Here is a 22,383-nt window from a genome sequence, read left to right as displayed (position 1 = left end):
CGTCTCCGGACGACTCAGACTTTGATTGACCCTGGACAACTCCGAACGACTCCGAGCTACTCCGAATCCAGTCGAGACAATTCCGGACGAATCCAGACGATTTTGGACGATTCCGTACGACTCCGGACGATTCCAGACGTCTCCAACTCCGGGCAACTCTTGACTACTCCGAATAATGCTGGACGAATCTACCTTCTGGAGTTGGTTCCGAAATTACCGGGCACGGATCAAAGTCACCTCCGAATTTTGGCCAACTTTACCCATTACTAGTCCGGGCCATAAAATAAGTTAGAAACAAAAAATGTGGGTGTGAAAGTTAAGATTATTGAAAAAATCCCGTGGATGTCCAGAATATGAATCAAAACGTCCGTAACTTGAAACATGAGCTCGAAACTATCCAGAATATGGATTAAAATATCGTTGCAATTTCAAGAGTGTTTGCAATGTTTCGAATAAAATTATTTGAAATCCATATTTTTCTTCTAAAATTTGAAAAGTTAGTTTCACTCAAGTGAGTTCTAATGAAGTATGACCAATTTAGTTTCAATTATTAAGAAATTATTGTATGAAAAAATGCCAAGGTATCCGTAATTCGAAGCAATACGGTACTATAAAATGCTTCGACCGAGGCAACATGGACAATAATCTATAGAGCAAAGTAAACAGTTTCTTGTATCAAATCGTACTTTTTGAGACATTGGTGTTCCATTCAGTAAATAAAAAGCGCACAGCTATAAAATATCTCATTTTATGTCGATATTGTCGATTGAAACACATAAAATTAGCTTTAATTTTGGGGTTGATATTTTTTTTATTCAATTTACAAGGCAATGCGATATTCAAACATAAAAGTTTATCAAAATAAAAGTTTATCAAAAGTTTAGAAGAGAAAACATTTCACAACACAAGCGAGGAAACTACGACCAATACCTAAATGCTATTGATATGGACCATTTTGTCAAAATGTTTTAACTTTCCTATTTCGTTGCTATATTCCCATTTTATTCCGCGTTCCGACTAAATAAGGAGATTTAGATCTGTCTGATAACGGATGATCATCATGATGTACCGTTTTTAGCGTGTATAACGGTAAAAAATTGTCCCAAATGACCAAATTCAGAATAGTGGGGTCTTTATATATATAATGGAGTAGTTTTATAAATTTTAAAATAAAAAATGAATTATTGATTTAGTATGGATTGAATTTCGCAACATCAAAAGTAAAAAACAATTATTTTCAAAACTATTGAATAATTCATCAGAAGGGAGTGGGACGTTATACACGCTTAAAAAAAAGATGCCTGTTTTTTTTTTTTGTTTCTAAGCTAGGGTAAAGCTTGGAATTTAGTTTAAAACAACCTTGGTATTTCTTGTAGTTGATAGGATTTTTTTTTCGTTTCGTTATTTTAGTCACATTTAGATTTTATCAGATTTTGGTTTGTGTGTGTTTTTTTATATTTAGCACTTAAGTATATTTTAAATCCACACACAGATACTTGTTTAAAATCTTAAAATTTTAAATATACTACACGAATCAATTTAATAGACGTGCTGGTTCTTAAAGGCCCGCATAGGTTCGATTTCTCATTGACGTCATCGTCAATGAAATGAGAAACTATACTTGATGGTATATTATATAATATAAATGTTTTTTTAGTTAGAAAATAGAATATTTTTTCGTTTCCAGTGTACTTTTGGAGTCTATTTCACTGCATTATTTGTTATTTAATTATTCAAATTCAAATTCAAATTCAACGGACCACTAGTGGCCCTCTTGCAGCGAATTCTCTTACATTAATTACATAAAGTTACGTATCAGTCATCGATTTGTCACGTTTAGTTTTAGGTTAAAATAATTAAAACGTAGAAGGTCGCACGCCACGAATACAATTTAACAACGCAGCGCGCGACATGTCAGCTTAATGACGACCACAAATGACATTAAACTCACCGAACATAAGAATAAATGGATCAAAAGAGCCGAAACGAGTGCGGCGTTCCTACTTGTCGAGTAGCGATCTAGCTCGGAGCGATCGCGGCGGGCATACATATTGAGCCTCGAAAGAAGTGCAGGCGAGTCGATCCGTCGATTGTCAAAAAGTCCCGCGACAATTTCTGAAGATCGTTGTTATTTATGCGTTATATTTTTCAAACAACATAAATAATAGATTTAGATATTACTAAACCTATAATTTTGGAAAATAAACTAATTAAGCCATAACATAAATCCTAACCAAACTATGACAGTAAAGCGAACGATCTGATAATCGGTAGAAAATATCTAAATTAAGTTATATTTATCCAAATTTTATCCAAATAGCATTAATTTTTATATTAATTTACATAGCATTAATTAGGCCTTGTGTTACGAGAAATAGAGTACATAATTCTACAAGAATGACAAACAAAACAAATAAATTGATTAAGTACAATCTACTTTAAGCAACTACAAAGCATCGTGTGAAAATTTATCATCATTTTCAACTTTTCAACAAAAAACTATTCTGTTCAAAGCAGTAAAACAGTAAAGTAGTCCAGCATTGCCTGGTAACTATTTATCAGCAATTAACAGCCTCGGTATGAATGGAAGAAAAACAAACCACCGATCATAAATCGTACTGTTTTCTCCGAAAATATAATTCACTTTTTTTACCCAGCGCTTCATACGCATTTCCCTTCCCCGCTCGCTTTTCGTTACTAAATGGCACCAACACGACGTCGAGACTCAAATCAACAAACAAGGACACACAATTTATGCCTTCTATTAGCATTAATATATCCGTGAAAGTAGTTCATTTGGACGGTAATTAAATTCACCTTCAACCGCGACTCACAACGCCCCGCGATGGCGTTTTTGCACGAAGCTGCTCGCATACGCATCGAACCAAAGATACCCGTGTTGGGGTTGGTACGTTTTCAGTCCTCAAACCACGGGCTGTCTTCCCTCGTTCCTGCACACTACTGGTGGGCTGGGTTGGCCGAGCTTGCAGCACTTAGTCAACTGTCAACGAGTCGTACCGAACCCTCGTGAAGAAGCGTCCACTCGCATGCTGCAATCTATGGTCGCAGCAAAAACCTGTCCAAGTGGTGGCTGCTGGCTGTTTGCTTCACGGCCCGTTTCAAGCGTCAGTGGCAATAAATTATCTCCCCTAGTACGATTCGAAACTCAACGATCACCGTGGTATGTTTCTTGTCGTAGCTTCCGCTCAGCTTTATCCCTTGAGCCCTGCTGGAAAGGACACATTTTCCTATGGTCCGGTGGCGTTCCAGGCGTCCCCGGGTTGTACCCAGCTCACCACTCGCCGAAAAGATCATCATCAGCGGAATTGAATTTACAGTTGTAGCAAGTTTTCTGTCTCCACCTCTTAGACGGCCCTTCAGCGGACCATTCGCCATACAACTGTGACTACCCGTTGCCCATCGCATTCAGTTCCAAGAGTTCCTGCAGTCTCTTAAGATTTGTGGTTTTTGTGCGCTGCAATCTTTCTCAAGAAAACCCCACGCCGTTTCGCTAAAGCGCCCGTCAACCGTTAAAACACAAGCCGAAAAGAAAATGGTACTAGCAGGGAAAGCAACATTTTCGGACTACCAAATCAACGGACAACGGGTAACGGGTGGAAAGCACGCGAACAAAAAATTTGCGACAAGGGACATTTGCACCTCCTCGGCTATCCTTCTTCTCGTGACACTTGCCATACCGTGCGCCTTACGGAGCTGCTTGCGATGATATCGGGGACATTAGCAGCAAAAGAAGAAGTTCTTAAAGGATTGGTTCGGTGTTTGCTTGGAAATTCCTCCGAATGGTGTTTTTCGTGTGGAAAGAGTGGTGTCTGCGCTCCACGCCAAACTTGTCGTTGAAACGGACGACGAGAGTTACAGTTTAAATCAGTGTCATCAATTCCAGTCAAACAGAGGCTAACCCATTCGCGTTGTACCGAATGTTGGCAGTAATTTTGGCCTAAGGATTTTCCACAGCGAGTGTAGAATAATGGTAATATCACTAATTAGTAGTCGCGTTTGTAGTATCATGTATCTAAGGACAATACAAATGTAACTGGTGAATATCACCAATGAGTCAACAATGTTTAACAATATTTCGACGAATTTAGGAGAACACAGGTCACAAGTGAGTCAAATATTTTTAACAAAGATATTGTTGTGAGATCTAATATTTGTGTAATTGATAGACACTGTAGTCACCAATAAGTATAAATAATAAGAAGAAATCCATGGGTTTAAGTCCCTGGACTAAATCTCCTGTACTTAGTACATAAATAAAAATAACATAATAGACAGTATTTAGCATTAAGGACTGCAATACTATGTTTAGAGCAAGGCAATTAGGTTCACAATCAGTTTTTCAATCAGAATTGAATGTATCATTGTTTTCGTTTTGTTGTAACGTAATAATTATATTGGCAATTGAATAATGGATTTTTATATTTACACAATTGGCATCTTTAGTTCGATCTATGCTCGATGTTTGGATTACTAATTCAAAAATAAATAATCAATACTTCATAAAACTGGACATGGATTGACTTTTCAATCACATTTCAGAAAGAGGTCTTGTAAACCTGTACGCACGCCCATAAAAATAGCTACTATATTCCAAGATATATTCTTTGTATAATCACGAACAATTAAAATTATACTTTTGGGATCCTGCACCCTTGTTTACAAAATATCATAAAAATTTGACCTAATAATTTAAATGTACAAATGTACTATCAAAATCGGCATTCTCGATATTCTAAAGCATCACTCATATTGACCATCCAAACACAGGAATAAATTAACAGTAATGGAACACACAAATTATCTAACATAGTGGTTTTCAACCGAGGGGCTTGGGAGTCTCCTCTCTAGGAGAAATTTTTACATTGTTTGCAAAAAAGGTGGAAAATCACTGCTCTAATATCTTAAACATAATTTATAGACTTACTGTCAACCATTATGACAATTTGTAAAATATATAAATATATATAAATCCCTATAGTAATTAAGTCAACCGTGCGCTCCCTCATACTTCATTCGATTGCACTACACAACATAACACATAACGCAAAAGCACGATTCAAAATAGCATCCCACATTGTTGCAAACCAGTTTGCAAAGCTATTCCATCACTGAAAAACAAAACAAACCTGGTTAGAAGCCCTTATATGGGTGATTGGTGTGATCTGCTACCGACTGTGATAACAAGGGTCATGGTGTCCTTCTGGGAGACAACATCTGCCAGCATTGCCAGCGTTTGTATTGACGAATATCGCATGGAGTCGATTCCTAGATTCCTGTTGTTGCGTTCAATAATAAATTGGGTTTCCTGCCATGCGGCTGCGATTGTGCTTCTTGAATGTGGTTCGGCCAAATAAAACGCTCCCAAACAAAGCGCCACGCGTATAGCAGATGCTTTAACATGCCCCACGGTAACATGTCAGCCCGGGTCGATCACGTGTTTGGAACCATTTGTTACCGGTCATTGCTGCCTACAGATTATCGGTGATTTCCGTCTCGAAAGAACATGTTTTCGAATGTACTACGTTTTTTCTTCCCTCTGCGTCGCTGTCACTGAACTAAACGACTATGCTTAATTGTCCTCAAAGTGCTTCGAAAACTATTAATCATTCCAAAACGGTCAAATATAAAGCTATTATGTCTTTGGTTTACCACCATTGTTGCTAATGGTCGAGGGAATATTGTTCTAGAACGACCCTAAAACTGTTCAGCCTTTTCCACAACAGGTCGTAAGAAACAGCTCTAAAAGCTGCTTTAGCAAACAAATTGAGATGAACAGGTATACAATATACGGTGGTTTGAAGAGAGAAAGTCTTTATATTTAAAACATATCTCTTTAACCCAGATTGATCAGCAAAGTAGATTTTTGTTGTCGTCATCATGCAGATTGTATTGAAATTTTGCTTCAAAAATTAGTTTTTTATTTTAATTCATTAATCCGATAATGTAAGTGTTTCTGGAAATTCAAATGAAATGATAGATATATTGTTATAAACTTAAACAAATAATGTTCACTATATAACTATGTTATCTGTACATTTTAAGTTGCGGACAAGCATCCGTGCTGGTTCGTTACCTTCCCTTACATTTGCTCCTTCCTCTACTGTACACTTTCGCAGCAAACAAATCACGTTTCATGCAGTCCCAACACCAGTCTTTCCCGAATGTCAAACATTAATCAACGCCGAGCAAAACTAAATTTGGATATTTCTTTACCATTCGCAATTATGCTTCAAAGATTTGCGAGCACGCATTACCCCCGAGGGTTTAGGATTGGTTGGTCAAATATTTGCTCGTTACATAAATTTACCAATTCTCTTCCCTCACATTTAGCAGCGGTCAGTAGGGGAAGAATTAAATTCGCAAGAACTCAAGCATTGCCGAGGACCTGCGAGAACGATAAGTTTTGACCATGCTCTATTGCCCCGTCGAAAACGTCGGAAAATGAGAAATGGATCCATGCTTTCAAATAAATGGAACCACGGGTAAAAACAATACAGAGATATCCGAAACCCCTGACCGCAGCTTGGGACCGGGCCCAGGAGTCGCAGCACGGGGAGCATATTTATGCCATCGTAACACAAAAATTCAGATGAGAATACGACGACGATCCAAGCATAATCCAAGCAAGACGAAAGCGTGAAAACGACCCTTGCACGAAGAGGGGGAAGAAAAAATGACGCCAAATTCCCTCCGGGTCAATCTGGAATCTTGGGCCAACGGTTTAGCTTTCAGCTGTCCATTTTATGAATATCGCTCGTAAAAATGAACCAAACGCCGTAAAGAACCTTAGTAAAATAAAGCTTCCGCATCCGCCCGCAGCGAGGAGGCACACTCCCGGCCCATTACAGCCCCAAAGCGAAAAAAGCCCGGCAATAACCTGTCCGAGCGTACTGTTTCCACTTTCATACACTTGGCGCCAGTATTTGGCCACGCCATGGAGCGGCAGAACTAAAGATAACGTTGATAGGTTTAATGAGGTTACATAAATTTTATCAGATTGAAGGATCGATAAACGTGACTTCCTTCGTTAGCACCTCCATTGAGTGTGGTTCTGGGGCAAGAGGGTTCACCTGGGACCCGAATCGTAATCCTTATGCGGTATCAGTAAACGAGCGCGGACGGCCGAAATTTTTGCACACTGTAGCCAACTGTTATGCCTTGATTTAAGAAATCCCTTTTTTTACTTTGATGTCACCTCTGAAGCCTCTGAAACATAAAAGCTCTAAAATGTTTATTGTTAGGTTGTTAGATAATTCACAAAGCGCTGCTATCCATTGTTCTACTAGTATTAAGTACAAGAAGGAAATGCCTTACAAATAGGAAGGTATTAAACATAAAGCTAAGGTTTGGAGCAGTATAATGGGATGAAAAAATGTATTTGGATCCAGGTCCCTACAAAATATTATAAACAATGTTCTTTGACAACGTTGAATGATAGTTTTAAATATGCTACAAGGTACAATTTTTATCTCTAATTTAACCAAATATCATTGCACATTCACATTATGGCTTATAAAACTCAAGGTCAATATTTCTTGCTGTTCTTAAAAGTTTACTTACAGATGCCCAACACCATTTCCGATTAGTTACGGGTGAATTTTCCTTTTTTTTTGTTAGCTTTACCCACTGTTGTAGAATTATCACATAAAATATCCCTTTCAATTTCCCATTGCACCTACCTACCACCGATGGCACCGATGGCCGAAACCTCAAATCGAAGCTGAAAATAATTTCCTTCATCGGCAATAAAATAGAAAGTATGTGTCGCCTGTTGCAAATACCGTCCCGGTTGGTCCCGGCAGCCGGAAAGACATCTACCGCATCCGCATTCCCATAATGTCCCACCGCGACCGCAATATTACGAACATTTATTACAGGCAATGCGCATATCCGGAGCGAACAGCGGAAGCGAACCTGTTCCACTTTGCTTACTTCCACGGGTAACCAATTTCATGGCTGCGGCCAGATCGGATACCCATCATGACCAGTATGAACTGAAGCTGCAATCGAATGTGGCAATAGCATTTTATTTCCATTTTCTAATAAAGCATTCCATCCGGTGCCAGGACGCTGCTGCCCGTGAGCGCCTTTGTGCAGGCTGCAATGTTTTTCTGCTTTTAAAGTGTAATTTAAGGGGGAGGTGGGGGGTAGAACACCGGATGTTGTATGTAAATTTTTGAGAAAAAAAAGAAAATATCATATAACAGCGTAAACTTGCAGCTTTGCACTAATAATATCGTTGTTTTCCATCGTTCGAACAAGTAGATTTTTTGATATATTATTGTTTTTAATCATTCAAATAAACACAATATGCGCCTATAATTGACAAGTTTGGGTAATTGCGTAATGCACGTAATATATACAACTTGCGAATACTTGTACAACTAACATGTACAAATTTGTATAAATTAAGCTTATATTTACCATATGTTTCACTTATACTGTCATTTTACACATCTTTTATTACCCAACACATTTTTAATCATTAAAAGTTATGGTTGTATGGCGGTGGTATGGTTTAGTAAATTATTTTTGACGATAAACATTGCTTCACTTTCGCTATTTGCTACACAAATAGCTAAACTACAATCTTTTCAGCTCAATTCAAACTTCTAGTTTATGGAACTATACGTAGATACACTTCTTTTCATATTGGTACAAATAAAACTGCTCAGTTTTGCCTCCAAGCATGTTTGGGCATGGACGGTTATAGAAAGCTTAGTTCGTAAAAGGTTTGCAGCTATGACGAGCATTTCGGCTTCATTATTGTATCATTAATTATTATATTGTCGCTTTCGTCTTTCGACCAATCTGACGTATTTTATCCACATATATTAATAGACATGGACTATATGATCACTAAACGTACAAAATTTAGTGTTACAAAGAGAAATATGTTAAAGCACATTATGAAATGTTTTCTATGATTTTTTTTTATTTAATTAAAATAACAATGTGATTGTTAGGGATTGTGTTTTCATGGGATGGATTGAGTATGGTATTGACGACAATAAGGATAAGGATAGTAAGGATCTTCCTGGTCTCTCTAATAATGTTCAAGATGCAATACACTAATTATGTTCTTCTTGCAAAATAAAACAATTTACCATATTTTCTTCAACTGAAATGAACCAATGAATCGCGATTCACGTTCAGTTCATCTAAATGAAAGAACTAGTACGTTCACGTTCATGGAAATGAACCGAATTGCCCAAGCCTAGTATTGATTAGCGTTGATCCTCGAATCGGACCATCGAACGATTCCGTCTGCATATTTGATACTCACAGTTGTCTCTGAACCCAGCTCATGGTAATCTCCCATAAAGAGGACTCCCATAAACTCGTATAATATTAATAATATAAACCGTATAATATAAATTTAGTGGAAGATAGGTGAAGACGAACACCTTTAGGAAAATGTTTAAAATCTAGAGATGTACAAATACAACAGCCATCAAAATACCTTATCTTACACTCTATCGATTTTTATGTTTTAAGACGGACACCAGATATGGGAAAGATGGACTCCATGGAGGGCAAGATGGACACCATTTTTTACTTTTTTTTATTTTTATAGAGACTTTGAGCCAATTGGCCTCATTCGTCTCTTTCAAGATGGACACCTGTAGAAAATGTTGAAAATTGAAGAGGTTTATAGTATTTTAACATATCCTTTTGCTTTCCACGTGTGGTATGTTTTGAGATAGTCACGGTCGCCATGTGGTATGTTCGATTTTGGGTCGGTTGTCATGTAATTGGCGTTGGCCAGGGTGGATTTCAAACATCGTTAAGGAAGGTCATCGTTTGCCGAATTAAGCAGAACTGAGGTGGATACTGTTTCGAAGCGGACTTTCAATACTCGATCGTCCAGGCGATCATAGAAACCTTTAGGAGGTTTCCCTTACTGAAAACGTTGGAGTTTAGAGGCCTTACCTTGGGTTGGGGGACATAAGTAAACTCTTTAAATGAGAAGTCGATAGATGTTGGATGGGCATAGTCCTATCCTGACAGTCCGAACGAATCTTACCTGCCATGATCGGAGTTGGTTTTATTTATACTCAAAAGAAGTTAAGGGTATCGCACAATTGGCTTCCGGGTTGTATGTTGGAAAGTTATTGTTTACACTAAGCTAGTTACGTTGGTCTTTTGTTGACAAAAACAATGGTTCTTGTCACTAAGTTCCTGTTTTGGGTTTAATGCTTATACTGTTCCTGCTTTGAGTTATAATGCATAAACTGCTCCTGCTTATGTTGTACGTTTCGGTTGGTTCTGATAAGTGTGTCACAATTGTTTTTATATGAACTGTGTGGCCTGAATTCCTCTGGCTGCGTTGTTATGGTATGATCTGATTTGCTGAGTGTGTTATAATGAATGTATTCCAATGGTATGATTTGGCTTTCCGAAGTGTGTTACAATGTGTCTATAGCTGATAGTGTATATTATAATAAGTTCTGTATAGCAGATATGCTACACACGTCCTGATACGTACACAAACCAATAATTGGCCAATTGCAACGACGGTTCATTCAGCCTCTAACATATTACAGAATGCAGAATTTAAAGCATTATCACAAGCCCATATCGATCCTGGAACTGATCATAACCACGTACCGGTCCTGGAACCTATTATTTACTCAAACTGGTCCTGGAACTGATCATAAACCCATACCGGTCCTGGAACCTATCATGAACTCAAACCGGTCTTGGAACTGATCATGAACCCATGAACCCAGGAACTGTTGCCGAAATCCCCATTTCATTCTGGCTAATTTTGCAGTTCGTATCGCCTTTTTTGGACTTGCGTGAGAGCTTTTCCTATGCAATTTCCATTTACATTTCAGCAACTTCCTATAGTTCTAGGATGAATAATCGTTTGCTTTTCCAGAAGATACAAGTTTAATAATGACGTTTTAAATAATTTTTGTTCTTCATACACCAATAATTCGACAGCTTTTAATTTACGAAAAAAAATCTTTTCAGGGAGATTTTTAATTTCAATAGCAATCACTTAAAACGTATCACTTCAAAAATTTAGACCCCTATAATCGATCAACGGACTGCTCCAGGCTCGTCTTAGTCCTTAGATATGTATGCGGAGTAGATGTGTACACTCTAATTTATGAATAAATTTAGAGCTTTTGTGCGTGTTTTCGCTTTATGAGCTTATTATAATTATAGTGCTGGTGGGTAGAGGCTGTAAGAGCTCGCCAACAATTACATCCACTTTCATTCAATAATGCAATCGTACACTCGTGTTCTGCTAAACCATTGTTTAATTATTCATGTATTCACCTTCCCCGTAGTACATGGTCCATAAAGAAAAGTTCATCCCTCTCTGAAAGTAGACATATAATATGATCCATCATGAAACCTACACCGCTCAGTACCGTTTCTTAGCCGCACGCGAGTACATTGCAATCATGAACATTTCACCTGCGCCGGGAATATTTCAACCCAAGCCGGTTCGTGTTTCGCAGCTACCGCGCTATCGAAACCGCCAACAAAACAGAACAACCTTCGGCAAAGCCAAGGGAATTGGTCAGCTCGTGTGGGATGCTGTACGCGATACGTTCTACGACTTTGCGTCCATGTCCAAAATCCATGGCATGTACTATCTGCAGCGACAGGTTACAACCGGATTCGTGCGACTGCTTTGGATCGCCATCATAGTAGCCTTTTTCGTCTTCGGCATCGTACTGATCTACCTGCTGTGGCAGAAGTTTGTCGATTCGCCGACGCGTATGACGATTGCGTCCGAGATGAAGATCGTACAAGTTCCCTTTCCCGGCATAACCCTGTGCCATCCCCAGAGTGTGGTCGACTATAAGGCGGAACGATTCGTAGAAAAGATGTGAGGAGGAGTGAAGCTGCTCGGAAAATGTGACACAGGAGGGCTAATTCTATACTTGCTGGCTTAATGTTTCTCCGCACATCTAGCAAACTGCCTCTCGGTGCGACGAAAGAATCGGTGCTCAAAAATCTACCTTCGCTGGGCTATTTCACCGAGCATCAGTGGACCTTTCCCAGGCCGCAAGACTTGCGGATGATTGACAACGTGCTGCAGCTGAACAACTACACCATCGAGCAGGCCATCGATGAGCTGGGCATGATTTGTGAGGATTTCATACTGGTGTGCTACTGGGCGGGCAAGCAGTTCCCCTGCTTTGCCAAACACGCATTCCTCGGGTGGATAGGTTCCACGAGCCATTACGGTGCATGCTGCTCCTTCAACTATCACCCCAACGTGCGCGGAAACAAGGACCCGTTCGTTGTCAATACGTACGGCATGCACGGGGGCCTGAGCGTCATCGGCACCGGCTACCCGCAGGCATCGGACGGCAAATCTGGGGCACTCTACTCGGAAGGCTTTATGGTGAGCGTCACGATTGCTGCCCGTGATTCAATTACTAATCTAATCAACTAAATACCAACAAAAACTAGCTCATGATACACCATCCGCACGATTTCGCCGTCGAGGCGTCTCCACTTACCTTGATACGCTTGGGTAAGGAGACGTTCGTTAATGTTCTACCGACGGACTCGCGCTGCTCGGAGCAGGTCCTAGCACTACCGCAAAGCCAGCGAGATTGTATCGTCGGGAGCGACTTCACTCCGCCGATCGAAAGGTACCGCCAGCCAGCATGCACGCTCGAATGCTTGCGGAACGAGGTGCACCGCAAGTGCGGATGCCATCCGTTCCATCTGCCCCGACCGATGGTCGGTCCTAATGGGCAGGGTATTAGAAACTGCACTGTCTACGATTCGATGTGTTTTGTAGAAAATTACTGTAAGTTTATGCGAACAACAAATCACCAAAATCAACTTTAAACAGCTAATACTGTTTTTCCTTTTCACTCACGACAAGATATGTTTAAAAGATTGCAATGCAATTGCCTACCGTCGTGCAGTGATGTGACTTACAAAACGGCCTCGATTGTTTCCAACTTTTCTGCCTACAACTTTTCGATTAATCCGTTTTAGTGAGTACTTGGCCGTGAAATACGCGATGCAGTGCCGCATCATTGAACGTATGTGGTTTTTCACTCTCTCAATTCTAGTAAAGAAACGAATCTCACCGATTTTGAGTTCATTTTCCACATCTTTATGAGCAATCAGGTCGTGGCAGCCAACAGAAGAATTGTCGTTGTGTCGTGGATTTCGCTTCTGTGTAAGTATTAAGCGTTGGCAACGATTTTTGAATCCATTCGGAGCACCTTCAGACCCATACGAATGGCAAAACATATTACAAACTAAAACAACAACAGCAGTCAAAATGAGTGTCCGAATGTCGGGTCTGCATGGCTACTACGATCGGATACAAAAATCGCTATCGTTATCTGAAGTATACCATCCCAGGTTGAGAAGCATGTTGACTGTATTTTTGTGTATTTTTTTTTCTTTCTGCAGCCAATCTTGGTGGAGCATTCAGCTTGTGTCTTGGCATTAGCGTTCTCTCCTTGTTTGAAGTGTTGTTTTTCTCTATTTTTCGGTTGAGAAAAAGGTATCATAAACTAAAGCAGCGCCAGGAGCAGCAGATCAAGCTTGTTGCTCCCTTCGCACGGTTGCAGAAATTTTGAACTCAGGGATTTGTTTTGTGACGGTCTTAATACAATGTTTTGTTTGTTTGTTTGTTATTTTGCAAATAATGATTCAACAGTTTTTGTTTATGTTTTGATTGTACTAGTATTAACTTTTATTTTGTGTTACAATTTTCGTCGTGGTAAGAAATTATACCAGCAAAATTCATGCATCGCACCAATGCTACTAATTTCACACTACACACTTTATATGACGAGGTAGAAGTATTTATCATTGCATATCGATTAACAATTCTTGCTTGGAAAGAAACACAAACGAACATGCTTTGTAGTGATTGTTGTGTGGTGTTGTAATTTTTATTGTTGAATAATTTGTTTTACGTCTGTCAAATAACTACATGCTTTCACGTCACTAACAAACTAGTTTAAAAAAAATTATAATCCTAAACTAAACGATCGATTTCCGGTACGGAAGTTTAAACTGTGAAAATCAAAACAAGGACCAGTGATGTGTACAACGGCTAGCTAGAATATCTTCGGCAGTTGCAAGCTCTCTGACCTTTTCCATGGGACATCAGCTATCAAACACATCCCCCTATGGGTGTTTTAATTTTGTGCTGCAAGGTGCACCAACATGTTTTTATTATCGTCCATTTGGTTCAGTTTCGATTTTCAATTTGTAGGGATTTATTATTATTTTTTTTTGCAAATAGTTCTTTTTTTTCATGCATTTCGCATACTAAATCTAATGAAGTACACCAATTAAGATTTCGGTTTTAGTTTTTTTGTTTTGCTTTTGGTTTCTGGTTGCCTACAGTAATGAATAGGTTTGGATTTAAATAAATTATCCAAATCAGGATACGCTTTTCTCACTAATACGGCTCGTTAGTTTTTTTTTTCATTTCTTCGCGTACAAAACTTCTCCTAACTTATCGTTGCCGTCTTAAATCGTCGTTGCAATTATTCTCTCAAATCGCTCACTGGTATCTTCATACGATCAAGACATTATTAGAACAATGGAACAATGGCCAGCAAAACACAAAATTTTGTGCAAAATTGATCCATTATTCATGCCACTGGCAGTGGGGCGAGGATTGACACTTGATGGTAGGTATGTCGTCTACAGCAGCATTGCTTCAAAACCCTTTTCACACATTACCCTTACTGTGTTTGTTGTAAGGTGCCGTTTTTTAGATTTCTTCACTCAGTTCTCTTCTTCACTCTTACGTAAAATGTCGACATTCAAGATGCAATAAATAGTGATGGGGTGTGATCGGATCCGTATGCTGTTACTGAAAGAAAAGTGTGTAAAAAGTAAATAAAAACAAACCGTGATTAGAACAGTGCATTAAAATCATGAACAGGCGCCTGCATCCGTTATCAGCGGACTGATTGTCTGCCTCGTTAACTTCACTCACAATCCAAAACTAAGTTGCTGTCTCGTTATTCAAGGTCAAGGTCATTCAGCGACAATCACATGGTGTTGGGTTATACGCTTGATACTCACATAATACTTTCAATAGCCAAGCTGCTAGCAACGCGCACGCTTCTTGCCGATAGAAGGAAAACGTGCGATAGCGTGAGATGGTGTAGGCTGATTTTCTTTTCTTCCTCGTTGTAGCGGTATACCCCCCTCCCGAAATAGATCACACGACAGCAAACATCTTTCGGTTGTTGTTTTGTTGTTTGTTTAATAAGACCGAATGGCTGGCGGCACGGTAGCACATTCCTCGCTGAGCGTTTCGTCAATGACCGGACGGTAGTCGATGGTGACGTTACCGGTGGCTGGATCGATCCACGTCAGCGTATGTTTACGCCAGTGCTCTTCCACCGGCTTCTTCTGCTGTCCCTCGAGCGGCTTGCTAAAGTCCTGTTGTGGCAGAAACACGAGCGAAAAAGGAACAAATTGTAAGAAAACATTACGTCGCAGATAAAAAAAAAGTGTAAAAACAAAACAAACATCATGCGTCGGTAACGCCCAATTTCTACCGGTGGTGAAATTCGTGTGTTGTGACGACATCATGTCTCATTTTCACCGATAACAAGTACCGGTATGGAAGGTGTAATTACGAACCAAATGAAATGCGTCTTATGATAACGTAATAAAAATTTTTAACCTTTGAGTACATGCATGGATTTTACTTGGTTAATAATTAATTTAAATATTCGATTATGACTTTCGGTTGACTTTTACACTTTTCGATGTGCGCCATCGTTACGTTTCAATCAACCGAATATTGGCATTTTTTTTGGATATGTTTACTTACGTATTCGTCGACACGTTGTTTGTAGTCCTCACGAGCATGGGCACCGCGCGATTCCTTACGGTTTTCAGCAGCGACGATGGTCATGTTTGCGTTCAGCAGCAAATTCTGCAGCTCAAGCGTTTCCACCAGATCCGAGTTCCACACCAGTGACCTGTCCGACACTTTCACGTCCTTGATGGTCTTGTAGATGTCGCCCATCTTGCGCACGCCCTCCTGGAGCGTTTTCTCCTCGCGGAAAACGGCAGCATGCGTCTGCATAGTCTTCTGCATATTCAAACGCAGCGTCGAGGTCGGCACCTGTCCGTCAGCGTTACGCACCCAGTCCAAGTTGGCAACCGATGCTTCGCCCGCATTCGGCTTCAGATCCTGCACCTTCTCTCCTGGACGATTCTCCTCAGCGATCGTTTTGGCGCAAGCACGACCGAACACCACGAGATCGAGCAGCGAATTGGCACCGAGACGATTGGCACCGTGCACCGAGGAGCAAGCGGCCTCACCACACGCGTACAATCCAGGCACAACACGATCGGCACCATTTTCCGTGGTCAGCACCTGGCCCTTGTAGTTCGTCGGTACGCCACCCATATTGTAATGCACGGTCGGCAGTACGGGAATGGGTTCGCGGGTTACATCAACGCCGGCGAAAATCATTGCCGTCTCCGAAATGCCCGGCAGGCGCTGGGCCAGCTGCTCTGGGGGCAGATGGTGCAGCTGCAGGTAGACATGATCCTTCTCCGGACCGCAACCGCGTCCCTCGCGGATTTCGATCGTCATCGAGCGGGACACAACGTCACGCGAGGCCAAATCCTTCGCCACCGGCGCGTAGCGCTCCATGAACCGTTCACCCTGCGAGTTGATCAAATAGCCACCCTCACCGCGGCAGCCCTCCGTGATCAGGCAACCGGCACCGTAGATGCCCGTCGGGTGGAACTGCACAAACTCCAAATCTTCCGAGGGCAGTCCAGCGCGCGCCACCATTGCCGTACCGTCGCCGGTGCAGGTATGCGCCGAGGTGCAGGAGAAGTACGCACGACCATACCCACCAGTAGCCAGCACCGTGTTCTTCGCACGGAAGCGATGAATGCTACCATCCTCCAGGTTCATCGCAATCACACCGACACACTCGCCGTTCTGCATCAACAAGTCCATGGCGAAGTATTCGATGAAGTAGTTGCAGTCGTAGCTGAGCGACTGGCCGTACAGCGTGTGCAGCAGCGAGTGGCCGGTACGATCCGCAACGCAACAGCAGCGATGCGCCTGTCCACCCTTACCGTACTTCAAGCTCTGTCCTCCGAAGGCACGCTGGTAAATCTTGCCATCGGGCGTGCGGGAGAACGGCATACCATAGTTTTCCAGCTCAATGACCGCTTTCGGCGCCTCGCGCGTCATGTAGTGGATGGCATCCTGGTCTCCCAACCAGTCGGAGCCCTTCACCGTATCGTACATGTGCCACTTCCAGTCGTCCTCCTCCATGTTACCCAGTGCGGCATTGATGCCACCCTGTGCGGCGACGGTGTGGGAACGGGTAGGGAACAGCTTCGTAATAACGGCAGTCTTGAATCCTTCCGCAACCAGCCCAAAAGCGGCACGCAGTCCTGCACCGCCGGCCCCAACAACGACCGCATCGTAGGTATGGTCAACGACGGGATACTCTCGCGAAATGGCATCCGGGTTCGATTTTGCATTATTCTGTCCAACGGTGAAATGCAGGTTGCGCTGTGACGTACCAGCAGTCAAGCCTCGAACCTACGCGTAAAATGATATCGAAACATAAGCACGAAATTAATAAAAATAAGCACACCAGTGTACTTGGATTATCAAAACAGCCAGCACTCGAGCAAAGATAACACAACTCACATAACCTACAAACGAATCGAGAAACGGAATGATCTGGATTGTTTTAGTTGGCTTTGCCACCACGGGTACAGGGGTACGGGTACACCTACTGGAGGATGTGAAATTTATTTTAACAACCTCTACAATAGGTACGCGTCGAGCACGTTTTCCTTCAGATTCGAATAGATCGCTAATTATTTATCTAAACTTATTACATAACGGCGGGCGCCGACCGCACAAGTTTGTAACAACCGTTATTCTGTGTTGCGAAATTTGCACAACGTTGTGTAATCCATCTCGTGCACAAGAGTAAATCGCACTCTTGGAACCGTCTCGCGCACGGAAAACGGCCCACATTTCCACTGTGCCCGGTGGTGTAGTTGGTAAACTTTTCACTCCATTCAAACTACTTTCACTTACCGCTGAAAGCGCGTTCTTGGCAAGCACCGTTGGAAGTCGAATCATTCCACTCATCTTGCACCAACTCACAGATGATTGAGAAGTAAATTCACACTGCCAGCGAAAGGAAAACTGCTAATTTTATCTTCCCACTCCAACGCACGACTTCGTGTGCGATTTTTTTGACACCGGGAATCGGAAAAATACGACAGAAGAACCTGTCACACTAAGGCTGCCGCGCGGTCATATCGGAAGACAGCTGCCAATAACAACATGTACACTCAAGAAAGCCAATCCTTGCAGATAAAGTATTGTAAAATTTATTAAAAAGTTTTATTTTTATTGAGAAGCTTTCCAATCACAACAATTGCAGCAAATTTGAAAAATAATTCAATTAAAAATCTTGATGTATCTCTAGTGTCACCACGATCGAACAAACCTGCATGACAGCAAGGAAGCGTTTCCGATTGGTGTCACACGAGCGTTTGAAGCGTTTCGCCGAAAGACGATTCGACTGTTTGTTATTTTGTTTATCTTTACAGATGTTTTCTTGCTTTTAGCGCACCTAAATACCATTGAGCAGCAAAATTTGTTAAAATGTTCTGTTCGAATAATGCCAGATTCCATTCAAACAATCACGCGCCAGCACATAACAATATTCGTACTTTTCTTGTGAGTTGCGAAAAGGAAAACATCAGTACGAGCTGCAGTCCCGTACCTCCGAACCCGCCGACCAGTATTCTTCTTCCAATCTGATCGTCCTTTACTCATCGGACTTAGTGACGAAGCTCGTCACTTCGCTGCTCGTTGCGTAGTGGATCGGACTAACCTCGCAGGCGCGCTCACCCGTAGTAGCTCATTCATAAGTGTCGTTGCGGTGCATCAAGTCGGCTGTTGTTTGTGGCTGATCGAGTAGCATCCAGTCTCGTATCGGGGAGAAAACACAATAAAAGCCTCCACTATGGCTAACGAACCTAAAGTTAATCTTGAAAAGCTGTTTGAGCTGGATCCGTACCTTAAATCGCACGAGCAAGAAATTCGGCGCAGGTAAGCTTAACCGGTTCCATTCATCTCGAGCAGCAAATGCGTACGCGCCGGTAATACAACACCCGGTGGCTCAGGAAAAGTGTAGTGTGTCGGCTAAACCGGACGCGACTGTGTAATATGAAACCGAGCGGATAAGCTCAGCTTTTGGCTTCAAATCTCTCATCGCCAAAGGTTGTATTGTCCAAGAAAGCGAGAGATTTTTCTTCCTAAGCCATCCATCTAATGAATGTCACGCCAAGGTCATTGCCGTTCAGGACGGGCAGAGGCAGTAGCGTCGGGCCGGCAAGTGCCTATGCGGATGCGATCTTAGAATGCGTGCATTCACGTAGATAAGGACAGCATGATACGAAGAAGTTCAACTGACGGTCATCGTCTATCAGCTGTTAAGAAGATTAGTAGCTTTGTTCAAAACAGAGCACAGAACGAGGGACGAAACACAGCCATTTGTGTGAACTTGTTTAATTAAACGTCGACTGCACTTTATAATCAAATGGCATTCTTTATCTCTTTTGGCTGCTTACTTAAGAAACACCGAATTCCGTGGATGGATCAAGCGTTTGAACGACCTAGAAGGTGGCCTGAATGAGTTCACCCAGGGCTACAAATATTTTGGTTTGCACATCGCCCAGGACAATAGTGTTGTAGCGCGCGAATGGGCTCCCGGTGCCAAGGAGGTGTATCTAACTGGAGATTTCAGTGAGTAAAACGATCTTTTTTTTTTTTGGTTGAATGTTTTTCGCTTTAAAATGTAAAATATGACACTTGTAGAATTCTCCTCCTATTGACGACCTCTACACGCGCGTTGGTTCTCGTTTAGCATTTCCCAAGATGTCTCCTCTAATCGATTCTGATCTGATAAACATGACCCGACACTATCACAGGTTATACTAAATCATGTCATTTAGTCATTAGTACACAATAGTGAAACCTATTAAGTAATCCAAAAGCAAAACAAATATTTTTGCATGCATGCTATTATCAATCTTACCGTTAAGGATCCATGCAGAACCGTTTGCGAATGCATTTTCCTTCAACCTTCATTTGATCTTGTGTAATATTTGTGCTTCTTATCCCACTGATGGAAAGAATATTTGGCGCATTGCCCAACAATAAAATGCATTTAATTTGCTTGAGTAATGCTTTTAGTGCTAAATATGTGCTCACTTCTACTTTCTTCTCCCACAGATAACTGGCAATGGTTGGCCACGCCGTACGAAAAACTAGCCTTCGGCAAATGGGAGCTGAAGATCCCACCGAACCCGGACGGTTCCTGCGCTATCAAACATTTGTCCGAGATCAAAGTGATCATTCGCAAGCAGGACGGTGCGCTGGTGGATCGCCTATCGCCATGGGCTAAGTATGTAGTGCCACCGCCGAAAGAGCTGGGGGTTAATTTTCAGCAACGTGTTTGGCACCCGCCGGCGCATGAAAAGTATATGTTCCGCCACCGGAAGCCTAGCCGGCCCCGGGCACTGCGTATCTACGAGTGTCACGTTGGCATCGCAACGGAGGAGTACGGCGTGGGAACGTATCGCAACTTTGCCGACAACATCATTCCGCGCATTGCCAAGCTGGGCTACAACACCATACAGCTGATGGCCATCATGGAGCACGCGTACTACGCTAGCTTTGGGTATCAGGTTACGAGCTTCTTTGCTGCCTCGAGCCGGTACGGTACGCCGGACGAGTTGAAGTATATGGTGGATAAGGCACACGAGCACGGCATCTTTGTGCTGCTCGACGTGGTTCATTCGCATGCGAGCAAAAATACGCAGGACGGGCTGAATCAATTCGATGGCACGAATGCTTGCTACTTCCACGACGGATCTCGCGGTGAGCATCCGACGTGGGGTAGCCGGCTTTTCAATTATTCGGAGTAAGTAGCGGTTTTTGGTGTGGCTCCTTCTGTTTCCCTTCTTTCTAATGTTAACTCATTTTTTGCGTCCGCAGATACGAAGTGCTTCGGTTCCTGCTTTCGAACCTTCGCTGGTGGCGCGATGAGTACAACTTTGATGGATATCGTTTTGACGGTGTCACCTCTATGCTGTACCACTCGCGAGGTGGAGAAGGGTTCTCCGGTGATTACAACGAATACTTTGGGCTTAACGTCGACACGGAAGCCCTCATCTATCTGGCAATCGCCAACTACTTCCTGCACGAGATGGATCCGAACGTTATTACGATTGCTGAGGACGTGAGCGGCATGCCGACGCTCTGTCGTCCAACGGAGGAGGGCGGCATTGGGTTTGACTACCGTCTCGCCATGGCCATTCCGGACAAATGGATCCAGTTGCTGAAGACGAAAAGCGACGAAGAGTGGAACATTGGCAACATTGTGCACACGCTCACGAATCGCCGATGGAAGGAAAGCACGGTGGCGTACGCGGAATCACACGATCAAGCATTGGTTGGCGATAAAACGATCGCTTTCTGGCTGATGGACAAAGAGATGTACACGCACATGTCGGTCGTGTCCGATCCAAGCCTTATCATTGACCGTGGCATTGCGCTGCACAAAATGATTCGGCTGATCACGCACAGCCTGGGCGGGGAGGCTTATCTGAACTTCATAGGCAACGAGTTCGGCCATCCCGAGTGGTTAGATTTTCCGCGCGTTGGCAACAACGATTCGTATCACTATGCGCGCCGGCAGTGGCATTTGGTGGACGATCAGCTGCTGAAATACCGTTTCCTGAACGAATTCGACCGCGCGATGCAGCACGCTGAGGAGAAGTACCACTGGCTCGACTGCCTGCCGGCGTACGTTAGCTGGAAGCACGAGGATGATAAGGTGATCGCGTTCGAGCGCAACAATCTGCTGTTTTTGTTCAACTTTCACTCCACCAAAAGCTTCACGGATTATCGCATCGGCGTGGAGCTGGCCGGTAAGTATCGCGTTTTGCTTAGCTCCGACGACGCCGAGTTTGGTGGGTTCAATCGTATCGATAAGAATGTCGAGCATCACACATTCCCAGAGGGTTGGGCCGGGCGCCGGAATCATATCCAACTGTATCTGCCCTGCAGAACCGCCTGCATTCTTGCCCCACAGTAGATTGCAGCGCGCGCTTAAACTGAAGGGCATTATGGGAAACGTTCATCTGGACGGTAGAAAGCGTTATCTATCTGCCGTTTGGCAGTATAGACTGATTGGTTTTAGTTAGCTTTCGAGCCCTTGGTTGTTCATATCACTGATACAGTGGCTATACTATAGTCTACAAATAGAATCAAAAGAGAGCAAAATAAAATAAGCATGCATTGAAAGTGAACATTATTTA

General features: G+C 42.4%; 3 protein-coding genes across 4 annotated transcripts; 2 read left to right on the top strand and 1 right to left on the bottom strand.

The window, feature by feature from the left end:
* Positions 1-11,700: 11,700 nt before the first annotated feature.
* LOC1272617 (sodium channel protein Nach) lies at positions 11,701-15,685 on the top strand. Its single transcript, XM_061661462.1, has 5 exons — positions 11,701-12,394; positions 12,463-12,808; positions 12,887-13,001; positions 13,080-13,189; positions 13,429-15,685. Exons 1-5 carry the CDS (start codon positions 11,939-11,941, stop codon positions 13,596-13,598), a joined length of 1,197 nt encoding a protein of 398 aa, XP_061517446.1. The 5' UTR covers positions 11,701-11,938; the 3' UTR covers positions 13,599-15,685.
* Positions 13,885-18,525, bottom strand: LOC1272618 (succinate dehydrogenase [ubiquinone] flavoprotein subunit, mitochondrial). Of its 2 annotated transcripts, XR_009766528.1 has the most exons (4): positions 18,083-18,525; positions 15,827-17,572; positions 15,067-15,429; positions 13,885-14,851 (listed from the first exon to the last, which is right to left on the bottom strand). XR_009766528.1 is itself a non-coding variant. In XM_311518.5 (3 exons), exons 1-3 carry the CDS (start codon positions 18,134-18,136, stop codon positions 15,250-15,252), a joined length of 1,980 nt encoding a protein of 659 aa, XP_311518.5. In that variant the 5' UTR covers positions 18,137-18,276; the 3' UTR covers positions 13,885-15,249. The 2 variants fall into 2 exon arrangements, 1 of the variants encoding a protein (XP_311518.5); XM_311518.5 differs by having other exon boundaries at positions 13,885-15,429; positions 18,083-18,276.
* Positions 18,526-18,553: 28 nt separating this feature from the next.
* LOC1272619 (1,4-alpha-glucan-branching enzyme) lies at positions 18,554-22,374 on the top strand. Its single transcript, XM_311519.4, has 4 exons — positions 18,554-19,108; positions 19,635-19,804; positions 20,294-20,984; positions 21,059-22,374. The coding sequence occupies exons 1-4, from the start codon at positions 19,023-19,025 to the stop codon at positions 22,158-22,160; spliced, it is 2,049 nt and encodes a 682-aa protein (XP_311519.4). The 5' UTR covers positions 18,554-19,022; the 3' UTR covers positions 22,161-22,374.
* The last annotated feature ends 9 nt before the right edge of the window (positions 22,375-22,383 follow it).

The sequence above is a fragment of the Anopheles gambiae genome, chromosome 3, assembly GCF_943734735.2.
Source record: "Anopheles gambiae chromosome 3, idAnoGambNW_F1_1, whole genome shotgun sequence".
NCBI lineage: Eukaryota > Metazoa > Arthropoda > Insecta > Diptera > Culicidae > Anopheles > Anopheles gambiae.
Note: the sequence above shows the minus strand (reverse complement) of the source record. Positions and strands in the feature narration are given on the sequence as shown.